Source organism: Nerophis ophidion, linkage group LG23, assembly GCF_033978795.1.
Source record: "Nerophis ophidion isolate RoL-2023_Sa linkage group LG23, RoL_Noph_v1.0, whole genome shotgun sequence".
Classification (NCBI taxonomy): Eukaryota; Metazoa; Chordata; class Actinopteri; order Syngnathiformes; family Syngnathidae; genus Nerophis; species Nerophis ophidion.
The window spans coordinates 38,624,275-38,637,269 of NC_084633.1; the positions used below are offsets into that span (position 1 = coordinate 38,624,275).

Sequence of the window (12,995 nt, forward strand, 5' to 3'; positions counted from 1 at the left end):
CTATAGTCTTCAAGTGAGTACTGTACTATAGTCTTCAAGTGAGTACTGTACTATAGTATTCAAGTTGGTACTGTACTATAGTCTTCAAGTGAGTACTGTACTATAGTCTTCAAGTGAGTACTGTACTATAGTCTTCAAGTGAGTACTGTACTATAGTATTCAAGTTGGTACTGTACTATAGTCTTCAAGTGAGTACTGTACTATAGCCTTCAAGTGGGTACTGTACTATAGTCTTCAAGCGGGTACTGTACTATAGTCTTCAAGCGGGTACTGTACTATAGTCTTCAAGCGGGTACTGTACTATAGTCTTCAAGCGGGTACTGTACTATAGTCTTCAAGCGGTTACTGTACTATAGTCTTCAAGTGGGTACTGTACTATAGTCTTCAAGCGGGTACTGTACTATAGTCTTCAAGCGGGTACTGTACTATAGTCTTCAAGTGAGTACTGTACTATAGTCTTCAAGTGGGTACTGTACTATAGTCTTCAAGTGAGTTCTGTACTATAGTCTTCAAGTGAGTACTGTACTATAGTCTTCAAGTGAGTACTGTACTATAGTCTTCAAGTGGGTACTGTACTATAGTCTTCAAGTGAGTACTGTACTATAGTCTTCAAGTGAGTACTGTACTATAGTATTCAAGTTGGTACTGTACTATAGTCTTCAAGTGAGTACTGTACTATAGTCTTCAAGTGAGTACTGTACTATAGTCTTCAAGTGAGTACTGTACTATAGTCTTCAAGTGAGTACTGTACTATAGTATTCAAGTTGGTACTGTACTATAGTCTTCAAGTGAGTACTGTACTATAGCCTTCAAGTGGGTACTGTACTATAGTCTTCAAGCGGGTACTGTACTATAGTCTTCAAGCGGGTACTGTACTATAGTCTTCAAGCGGGTACTGTACTATAGTCTTCAAGCGGGTACTGTACTATAGTCTTCAAGCGGTTACTGTACTATAGTCTTCAAGTGAGTACTGTACTATAGTCTTCAAGCGGGTACTGTACTATAGTCTTCAAGCGGGTACTGTACTATAGACTTCGAGTACTGTACTATAGTCTTCAAGTGAGTACTGTACTATAGTCTTCAAGTGGGTACTGTACGATAGTTTTAGAGTGGGTACTTTACTATAGTCTTCAAGTGTGTACTGTACTATAGTCTTCACGCGGGTACTGTACTATAGTCTTCAAGTGAGTACTGTACTATATTCTTCAAGCGGGTACTGTACTATAGTCTTCAAGAGGGTACTGTACTATAGTCTTCAAGCAGGTACTGTACTATAGTCTTCAAGTGAGTACTGTACTATAGTCTTCAAGTGGGTACTGTACTATAGTCTTCAAGTGAGTACTGTACTATAGTCTTCAAGTGGGTACTGTACTATAGTCTTCAAGTGAGTACTGTACTATAGTCTTCAAGTGAGTACTGTACTATAGTCTTCAAGTGGGTACTGTACTATAGTCTTCAAGTGAGTACTGTACTATAGTCTTCAAGTGGGTACTGTACTATAGTCTTCAAGTGAGTACTGTACTATAGTCTTCAAGTGGGTAATGTACTATAGTCTTCAAGTGAGTGCTGTACTATAGACTTCAAGTGAGTACTGTACTATAGTCTTCAAGTGAGTACTGTACTATAGTCTTCAAGTGGGTACTGTACTATAGTCTTCAAGTGAGTACTGTACTATAGTCTTGAAGTGAGTACTGTACTATAGTCTTCAAGCGGTTACTGAACTATAGTCTTCAAGCGGGTACTGTACTATAGTCTTGAAGTGAGTACTGTACTATAGTCTTCAAGCGGTTACTGTACTATAGTCTTCAAGTGAGTACTGTACTATAGTCTTCAAGCGGGTACTGTACGATAGTTTTCAAGTGGGTACTTTACTATAGTCTTCAAGTGTGTACTGTACTATAGTCTTCAAGCGGGTACTGTACTATAGTCTTCAAGCAGGTACTGTACTATAGTCTTCAAGTGAGTACTGTACTATAGTCTTCAAGTGAGTACTGTACTATAGTCTTCAAGTGGGTACTGTACTATAGTCTTCAAGTGAGTACTGTACTATAGTCTTCAAGTGGGTACTGTACTATAGTCTTCAAATGAGTACTGTACTATAGTCTTCAAGTGAGTACTGTACTCTAGTTTTCAAGTGGGTACTGTACTATAGTCTTCAAGTGAGTACTGTACTATAGTCTTCAAGTGAGTACTGTACTATAGTCTTCAAGTGTGTACTGTACTATAGTCTTCAAGCGGGTACTGTACTATAGTCTTCAAGTGAGTACTGTACTATAGTCTTCAAGTGAGTACTGTACTATAGTCTTCAAGTGGGTACTGTACTATAGTCTTCAAGTGAGTACTGTACTATAGTCTTCAAGTGGGTACTGTACTATAGTCTTCAAATGAGTACTGTACTATAGTCTTCAAGTGAGTACTGTACTCTAGTTTTCAAGTGGGTACTGTACTATAGTCTTCAAGTGAGTACTGTACTATAGTCTTCAAGTGAGTACTGTACTATAGTATTCAAGTTGGTACTGTACTATAGTCTTCAAGTGAGTACTGTACTATAGCCTTCAAGTGAGTACTGTCCTATAGTCTTCAAGTGGGTACTGTACTATAGTCTTCAAATGAGTACTGTACTATAGTCTTCGAGTACTGTACTATAGTTTTCAAGTGGGTACTGTACTATAGTCTTCAAGTGAGTACTGTACTATAGTCTTCAAGTGGGTACTGTACTATAGTCTTCAAGTGAGTACTGTACTATAGTCTTCAAGTGGGTACTGTACTATAGTCTTCAAGTGAGTACTGTACTATAGTCTTCAAGTGGGTACTGTACTATAGTCTTCAAGTGGGTACTGTACTATAGTCTTCGAGTACTGTACTATAGTTTTCAAGTGGGTACTGTACTATAGTCTTCAAGTGAGTACTGTACTATAGTCTTCAAGTGGGTACTGTACTATAGTCTTCAAGTGAGTACTGTACTATAGTCTTCAAGTGAGTACTGTACTATAGTCTTCAAGTGGGTACTGTACTATAGTCTTCAAGTGAGTACTGTACTATAGTCTTCAAGTGGGTACTGTACTATAGTCTTCAAGTGAGTACTGTACTATAGTCTTCAAGTGAGTACTGTACTATAGTCTTCAAGTGGGTACTGTACTATAGCCTCCAAGTAGTGATGGAGTGTAAACGCACCTGAGAACTCTCCTGGTGGTCAGGTCAGACAAGATGCCATCCAGGACATGAAAAGACAACAACACATCTTCATCAAAGTCCAAGGACATTTTCATTGCAAATGAAGTCAATGTTGTACTATCATGTTGTACTAACATTTTGTAGTAAAATGTTGTACTAACATTTTTTAGTAACATCTTGTACTAACATTTTTTAGTAACATGTTGTGGTAACATGTTGTAGTACCATGTAGTAACATTTTGTAATAACATGTAGTAACATGTTGTAGAAACATGTAGTAACAAGTATAAACATGTATTAACATGTTGTAGTAACATGTAGTAAAATTTTGTAGTAACATGTTATAGTAAAATGTAGTAGTAACATGTTGTAGAAACATGTAGCAACATGTTGTAAAAACATGTAGTAACATCTTGTAGAAACATGTAGTAACATGTTGTAGAAACATGTATTAACATGTTGTAGTAACATGTTGTAGTAACATGTTGTAGTAACATGTTGTGGTAACATGTAGTAACATTTTGTAGTAACATGTTATAGTAAAATGTAGTAGTAACATGTAGTAACATGTTGTAGAAACATGTAGTAACATTTTGTAAAAATATGTAGTAACATGTTGTAGTGACATGTAGTAACATGTAGTGACATTTAGTAACATCTTGTAGAAACATGTAGTAAAATATTGTAGTAACATGTAGTGACATTTTGTAGTAACATGTTATAGTAAAATGTAGTAGTAACATGTAGTAACATGTTGTAAAAACTTGTAGTAACATGTTGTAGTGACATGTAGTAACATGTAGTGACATGTAGTAACATTTTGTAAAAATATGTAGTAACATGTTGTAGTGACATGTAGTAAAATGTAGTGACATGTAGTAACATCTTGTAGAAACATGTAGTAACATCTTGTAGTAACATGTTGTAGTAACATTTTGTAGTAACATGTTATAATAAAATGTAGTAGTAACATGTTGTAGTGATATGTAGTAACATGTTGTAGTGACATGTAGTAACATGTTGTAGTGACATGTAGTATCATGTTGTAGTGACATGTAGTAACATGTTGTAAAAAAATTTAACATGTTGTAGTGACATGTAGTAACATGTAGTGACATGTAGTAACATGTAGTAACATCTTGTAGAAACATGTAGTAACATGTTGTAGTAACATATAGTAACATGTTGTAGTAACACGTAGTAGTAACATGTTGTAGTAACATGCTGTAGTAACATGCAGTAGTAACATGTAGTAACACACAGTAACATGTTGTAGTAACATGTAGTAAGATGCAGTAACATGTTGTAGTAACATGTTGTAGTAACACGTAGTAACATGTTGTAGTAACACGTAGTAACATGCAGTAACATGTTGTAGTAACATCTTGTAGTAACATGTAGTAACACCTGCTGACAGCACAATGAAAGTAGCAGTAAAGTGTAAAATTAGTTGACTTTATTAGTTTCCTGGTTTACATGAAACATATCTAATAGTATTTATCATGTATGTAAACATACATGTCTGACATCACATCTTTACTTGTTGACATCAGAGGGTGGTGTGTGACTGTAGGGATGGTGTGTGACTGTAGGGATGGTGTGTTACTGTAGGGATGGTGTTTGACTGTAGGGATGGTGTTTGACAGTAGGGATGGTGTTTGACAGTAGGGATGGTGTTTGACTGTAGGGATGGTGTGTTACTGTAGGGATGGTGTTTGACAGTAGGGATGGTGTTTGACAGTAGGGATGGTGTTTGACTGTAGGGATGGTGTTTGACTGTAGGGATGGTGTTTGACTGTAGGGATGGTGTGTTACTGTAGGGATGGTGTGTGACTGTAGGGATGGTGTTTGACAGTAGGGATGGTGTTTGACAGTAGGGATGGTGTTTGACTGTAGGGATGGTGTGTGACTGTAGGGATGGTGTGTTACTGTAGGGATGGTGTTTGACAGTAGGGATGGTGTTTGACAGTAGGGATGGTGTGTGACTGTAGGGATGGTGTGTTACTGTAGGGATGGTGTTTGACAGTAGGGATGGTGTTTGACAGTAGGGATGGTGTTTGACTGTAGGGATGGTGTTTGACTGTAGGGATGGTGTGTTACTGTAGGGATGGTGTTTGACAGTAGGGATGGTGTTTGACAGTAGGGATGGTGTGTGACTGTAGGGATGGTGTGTTACTGTAGGGATGGTGTTTGACAGTAGGGATGGTGTTTGACAGTAGGGATGGTGTTTGACTGTAGGGATGGTGTGTGACTGTAGGGATGGTGTGTTACTGTAGGGATGGTGTTTGACAGTAGGGATGGTGTTTGACAGTAGGGATGGTGTGTGACTGTAGGGATGGTGTGTTACTGTAGGGATGGTGTTTGACAGTAGGGATGGTGTTTGACAGTAGGGATGGTGTTTGACTGTAGGGATGGTGTTTGACTGTAGGGATGGTGTGTTACTGTAGGGATGGTGTTTGACAGTAGGGATGGTGTTTGACAGTAGGGATGGTGTGTGACTGTAGGGATGGTGTGTGACTGTAGGGATGGTGTGTGACTGTAGGGATGGTGTGTGACTGTAGGGATGGTGTGTGACTGTAGGGATGGTGTTTGACAGTAGGGATGGTGTGTGACTGTAGGGATGGTGTGTGACTGTAGGGATGGTGTGTGACTGTAGGGATGGTGTTTGACAGTAGGGATGGTGTTTGACAGTAGGGATGGTGTTTGACAGTAGGGATGGTGTGTGACTGTAGGGATGGTGTTTGACAGTAGGGATGGTGTTTGACAGTAGGGATGGTGTTTGACAGTAGGGATGGTGTTTGACAGTAGGGATGGTGTGTGACTGTAGGGATGGTGTGTGACTGTAGGGATGGTGTTTGACAGTAGGGATGGTGTTTGACAGTAGGGATGGTGTTTGACAGTAGGGATGGTGTTTGACAGTAGGGATGGTGTTTGACAGTAGGGATGGTGTGTGACTGTAGGGATGGTGTGTGACTGTAGGGATGGTGTTTGACAGTAGGGATGGTGTTTGACAGTAGGGATGGTGTTTGACAGTAGGGATGGTGTGTGACTGTAGGGATGGTGTTTGACAGTAGGGATGGTGTTTGACAGTAGGGATGGTGTGTGACTGTAGGGATGGTGTGTGACTGTAGGGATGGTGTTTGACAGTAGGGATGGTGTTTGACAGTAGGGATGGTGTGTGACTGTAGGGATGGTGTTTGACAGTAGGGATGGTGTTTGACAGTAGGGATGGTGTTTGACAGTAGGGATGGTGTGTGACTGTAGGGATGGTGTGTGACTGTAGGGATGGTGTTTGACAGTAGGGATGGTGTTTGACAGTAGGGATGGTGTTTGACAGTAGGGATGGTGTGTGACTGTAGGGATGGTGTGTGACTGTAGGGATGCTGTGTGACTGTAGGGATGGTGTTTGACTGTAGGGATGGTGTGTGACTGTAGGGATGGTGTTTGACAGTAGGGATGGTGTGTGACTGTAGGGATGGTGTTTGACAGTAGGGATGGTGTTTGACAGTAGGGATGGTGTGTGACTGTAGGGATGGTGTGTGACTGTAGGGATGCTGTGTGACTGTAGGGATGGTGTTTGACTGTAGGGATGGTGTGTGACTGTAGGGATGGTGTTTGACAGTAGGGATGGTGTGTGACTGTAGGGATGGTGTTTGACTGTAGGGATGGTGTGTGACTGTAGGGATGGTGTTTGACAGTAGGGATGGTGTGTGACTGTAGGGATGGTGTTTGACAGTAAGGATGGTGTGTGACTGTAGGGATGGTGTGTGACTGTAGGGATGGTGTTTGACAGTAGGGATGGTGTGTGACTGTAGGGATGGTGTGTGACTGTAGGGATGGTGTTTGACAGTAGGGATGGTGTGTGACTGTAGGGATGGTGTGTGACTGTAGGGATGGTGTGTGACTGAAGGGATGGTGTTTGACAGTAGGGATGGTGTTTGACAGTAGGGATGGTGTGTGACTGTAGGGATGGTGTGTGACTGTAGGGATGGTGTTTGACAGTAGGGATGGTGTTTGACAGTAGGGATGGTGTTTGACAGTAGGGATGGTGTTTGACAGTAGGGATGGTGTGTGACTGTAGGGATGGTGTGTGACTGTAGGGATGGTGTTTGACAGTAGGGATGGTGTTTGACAGTAGGGATGGTGTTTGACAGTAGGGATGGTGTTTGACAGTAGGGATGGTGTTTGACAGTAGGGATGGTGTTTGACAGTAGGGATGGTGTTTGACAGTAGGGATGGTGTGTGACTGTAGGGATGGTGTGTGACTGTAGGGATGGTGTTTGACAGTAGGGATGGTGTGTGACTGTAGGGATGGTGTTTGACAGTAGGGATGGTGTTTGACAGTAGGGATGGTGTTTGACAGTAGGGATGGTGTGTGACTGTAGGGATGGTGTGTGACTGTAGGGATGGTGTTTGACAGTAGGGATGGTGTTTGACAGTAGGGATGGTGTTTGACAGTAGGGATGGTGTGTGACTGTAGGGATGGTGTGTGACTCTAGGGATGGTGTTTGACTGTAGGGATGGTGTGTGACTGTAGGGATGGTGTTTGACAGTAGGGATGGTGTGTGACTGTAGGGATGGTGTTTGACTGTAGGGATGGTGTGTGACTGTAGGGATGGTGTTTGACAGTAGGGATGGTGTGTGACTGTAGGGATGGTGTTTGACAGTAAGGATGGTGTGTGACTGTAGGGATGGTGTGTGACTGTAGGGATGGTGTTTGACAGTAGGGATGGTGTGTGACTGTAGGGATGGTGTGTGACTGTAGGGATGGTGTTTGACAGTAGGGATGGTGTTTGACAGTAGGGATGGTGTGTGACTGTAGGGATGGTGTGTGACTGTAGGGATGGTTTTTGACTGTAGGGATGGTGTGTGACTGTAGGGATGGTGTTTGACAGTAGGGATGGTGTGTGACTGTAGGGATGGTGTTTGACTGTAGGGATGGTGTGTGACTGTAGGGATGGTGTTTGACAGTAGGGATGGTGTGTGACTGTAGGGATGGTGTTTGACAGTAAGGATGGTGTGTGACTGTAGGGATGGTGTGTGACTGTAGGGATGGTGTTTGACAGTAGAGATGGTGTGTGACTGTAGGGATGGTGTGTGACTGTAGGGATGGTGTTTGACAGTAGGGATGGTGTGTGACTGTAGGGATGGTGTGTGACTGTAGGGATGGTGTGTGACTGTAGGGATGGTGTTTGACAGTAGGGATGGTGTGTGACTGTAGGGATGGTGTGTGACTGTAGGGATGGTGTTTGACAGTAGGGATGGTGTGTGACTGTAGGGATGGTGTGTGACTGTAGGGATGGTGTTTGACAATAGGGATGGTGTGTGACTGTAGGGATGGTGTGTGACTGTAGGGATGGTGTTTGACAATAGGGATGGTGTTTGACCGTAGGGATGGTGTGTGACTGTAGGGATGGTGTTTGACAGTAGGGATGGTGTGTGACTGTAGGGATGGTGTTTGACTGTAGGGATGGTGTGTGACTGTAGGGATGGTGTGTGACTGTAGGGATGGTGTTTGACAATAGGGATGGTGTGTGACTGTAGGGATGGTGTGTGACTGTAAGGATGGTGTTTGACAGTAGGGATGGTGTGTGACTGTAGGGATGGTGTGTGACTGTAGGGATGGTGTTTGACAATAGGGATGGTGTGTGACTGTAGGGATGGTGTTTGACAGTAGGGATGGTGTGTGACTGTAGGGATGGTGTTTGACAGTAGGGATGGCGTTTGACAATAGGGATGGTGTTTGACAATAGGGATGCTGTGTGACTGTAGGGATGGTGTGTGACTGTAGGGATGGTGTGTGACTGTAGGGATGGTGTTTGACAGTAGGGATGGTGTTTGACTGTAGGGATGGTGTGTGACTGTAGGGATGGTGTGTGACTGTAGGGATGGTGTTTGACAGTAGGGATGGTGTGTGACTGTAGGGATGGTGTGTGACTGTAGGGATGGTGTGTGACTGTAGGGATGGTGTTTGACAGTAGGGATGGTGTTTGACAGTAGGGATGGTGTGTGACTGTAGGGATGGTGTTTGACTGTAGGGATGGTGTTTGACAGTAGGGATGGTGTGTGACTGTAGGGATGGTGTGTGACTGTAGGGATGGTGTGTGACTGTAGGGATGGTGTGTGACTGTAGGGATGGTGTGTGACTGTAGGGATGGTGTGTGACTGTAGGGATGGTGTTTGACAGTAGGGATGGTGTGTGACTGTAGGGATGGTGTGTGACTGTAGGGATGGTGTGTGACTGTAGGGATGGTGTGTGACTGTAGGGATGGTGTTTGACAGTAGGGATGGTGTGTGACTGTAGGGATGGTGTGTGACTGTAGGGATGGTGTGTGACTGTAGGGATGGTGTGTGACTGTAGGGATGGTGTGTTAGTCATAAAAATGGAAGAAGTTTACCAAGAAGCTCCGCCCCCGCGTCCACGTCTCCGATGATGTCTGACTTGGCGTCTTTGATCTCGTGGTACAGCGAGTCAGTGTTGATGCCAAAGGCCTCGTTGACGATGCCCTGGGAGGGACTGCAACACAACAATGTTGTAACTGGGAGGGACTGCAACACAACAATGTTTTAACTGGGAGGGACTGCAACACAACAATGTTGTAACTGGGAGGGACTGCAACACAACAATGTTGTAACTGGGAGGGATTGCAACACAACAATGTTGTAACTGGGAGGGACTGCAACACAACAATGTTCTAACTGGGAGGGACTGCAACACAACAATGTTCTAACTGGGAGGGACTGCAACACAACAATGTTGTAACTGGGAGGGACTGCAACACAACAATGTTGTAACTGGGAGGGACTGCAACACAACAATGTTTTAACTGGGAGGGACTGCAACACAGCAATGTTTCAACTGGGAGGGACTGCAACACAACAATGTTTTAACTGGGAGGGACTGCAACACAACAATGTTCTAACTGGGAAGGACTGCAACACAACAATGTTCTAACCGGGAGGGACTGCAACACAACAATGTTCTAACTGGGAGGGACTGCAACACAACAATGTTCTAACTGGGAGGGACTGCAACACAACAATGTTCTAACTGGGAGGGACTGCAACACAACAATGTTCTAACCGGAGGGACTGCAACACAACAATGTTCTAACTGGGAGGGACTGCAACACAACATTGTTCTTACTAGGAGAAACTGCAACACAACAATGTTCTAACTGGGAGGGACTGCAACACAACCATTTTCTAACTGGGAGGGACTGCAACACAACAATGTTGTAACTGGGAGGGACTGCAACACAACAATGTTCTTACTAGGAGGGACTGCAACACAACAATGTTGTAACTGGGAGGGATTGCAACACAACAATGTTGTAACTGGGAGGGGCTGCAACACAACAATGTTGTAACTGGGAGGGACTGCAACACAACAATGTTGTAACTGGGAGGGACTGCAACACAACAATGTTTTAACTGGGAGGGACTGCAACACAACAATGTTCTAACTGGGAGGGACTGCAACACAACAATGTTTTAACTGGGAGGGACTGCAACACATCAATGTTTTAACTGGGAGGGACTGCAACACAACAATGTTCTAACCGGGAGGGACTGCAACACAACAATGTTCTAACCGGGAGGGACTGCAACACAACAATGTTCTAACTGGGAGGGACTGCAACACAACAATGTTCTAACTGGGAGGGACTGCAACACAACAATGTTTTAACTGGGAGGGACTGCAACACAACAATGTTCTAACCGGAGGGACTGCAACACAACAATGTTCTAACCGGAGGGACTGCAACACAACAATGTTCTAACTGGGAGGGACTGCAACACAACAATGTTCTTACTAGGAGAAACTGCAACACAACAATGTTGTAACTGGGAGGGACTGCAACACAACAATGTTCTTACTAGGAGGGACTGCAACACAACAATGTTGTAACTGGGAGGGACTGCAACACAACAATGTTGTAACTGGGAGGGACTGCAACACAACAATGTTGTAACTGGGAGGGACTGCAACACAACAATGTTTTAACTGGGAGGGACTGCAACACAACAATGTTCTAACTGGGAGGGACTGCAACACAACAATGTTTTAACTGGGAGGGACTGCAACACAACAATGTTTTAACTGGGAGGGACTGCAACACAACAATGTTTTAACTGGGAGGGACTGCAACACAACAATGTTCTAACTGGGAGGGACTGCAACACAACAATGTTCTAACCGGGACGGACTGCAACACAACAATGTTCTAACTGGGAGGGACTGCAACACAACAATGTTCTAACTGGGAGGGACTGCAACACAACAATGTTCTAACTGGGAGGGACTGCAACACAACAATGTTCTGACCGGAGGGACTGCAACACAACAATGTTCTAACTGGGAGGGACTGCAACACAACAATGTTCTTACTAGGAGAAACTGCAACACAACAATGTTCTAACTGGGAGGGACTGCAACACAACAATTTTCTAACTGGGAGGGACTGCAACACAACAATGTTGTAACTGGGAGGGACTGCAACACAACAATGTTCTTACTAGGAGGGACTGCAACACAACAATGTTGTAACTGGGAGGGATTGCAACACAACAATGTTGTAACTGGGAGGGACTGCAACACAACAATGTTGTAACTGGGAGGGACTGCAACACAACAATGTTGTAACTGGGAGGGACTGCAACACAACAATGTTTTAACTGGGAGGGACTGCAACACAACAATGTTCTAACTGGGAGGGACTGCAACACAACAATGTTTTAACTGGGAGGGACTGCAACACAACAATGTTCTAACCGGAGGGATTGCAACACAACAATGTTCTAACTGGGAGGGACTGCAACACAACAATGTTCTAACTGGGAGGGACTGCAACACAACAATGTTCTAACTGGGCGAGACTGCAACACAACAATGTTGTAACTGGGAGGGACTGCAACACAACAATTTTCTAACTAGGAGGGACTGCAACACAACAATGTTCTAACTGGGCGAGACTGCAACACAACAATGTTGTAACTGGGAGGGACTGCAACACAACAATTTTCTAACTAGGAGGGACTGCAACACAACAATGTTCTAACTGGGAGGGACTGCAACACAATAATGTTCTAACTGGGAGGGACTGCAACACAACAATGTTCTAACTGGGAGGGACTGCAACACAACAATGTTCTAACTAGGAGGGACTGCAACACAACAATGTTAAACCAGACAATTACACACCTATTTAATTATACCACCTTCACATTTGACAATAAAGAATTACACATAGTGAGTCAGTAAAGAATTTTGGTACTATCTTTCACCCAACTCTCTCGCTTGAGTCACACTTTAAGAGTGTTACTAAAACAACTCTCTCGCTTGAGTCACACATTAAGAGTGTTACTAAAACAACTCTCTTGTTTGAGTCACACATTAAGAGTGTTACTAAAACAACTCTCTCGCTTGAGTCACACATTAAGAGTGTTACTAAAACAACTCTCTCGCTTGAGTCACACATTAAGAGTGTTACTAAAACAACTCTCTCGCTTGAGTCACACATTAAGAGTGTTACTAAAACAACTCTCTCGCTTGAGTCACACATTAAGAGTGTTACTAAAACAACTCTCTCGCTTGAGTCACACATTAAGAGTGTTACTAAAACAACTCTCTTGTTTGAGTCACACATTAAGAGTGTTACTAAAACAACTCTCTCGTTTGAGTCACACATTAAGAGTGTTACTAAAACAACTCTCTCATTTGAGTCACACATTAAGAGTTTTACTAAAACAACTCTCTTGTTTGAGTCACACATTAAGAGTGTTACTGAAACAACTCTCTCATTTGAGTCACACATTAA

The 12,995-nt window shown here is 43.1% G+C and overlaps 1 protein-coding gene across 14 annotated transcripts in view; it reads right to left on the reverse strand.

Annotated features, from left to right (window-relative positions):
* The window catches only part of mapk8ip3 (mitogen-activated protein kinase 8 interacting protein 3), a 162,472-nt gene that overhangs the window by 93,761 nt on the left and 55,716 nt on the right, over window positions 1-12,995 (reverse strand). For all 14 annotated transcript variants that reach the window (XM_061884462.1, XM_061884460.1, XM_061884461.1 and 11 more), the window contains 2 exons: window positions 9,573-9,691; window positions 3,175-3,186 (listed from right to left, as the gene is read on the reverse strand). In XM_061884462.1, the coding sequence (XP_061740446.1) occupies window positions 3,175-3,186; window positions 9,573-9,691 (131 nt within the window). The remainder of the gene's footprint in view (window positions 1-3,174; window positions 3,187-9,572; window positions 9,692-12,995) is intronic.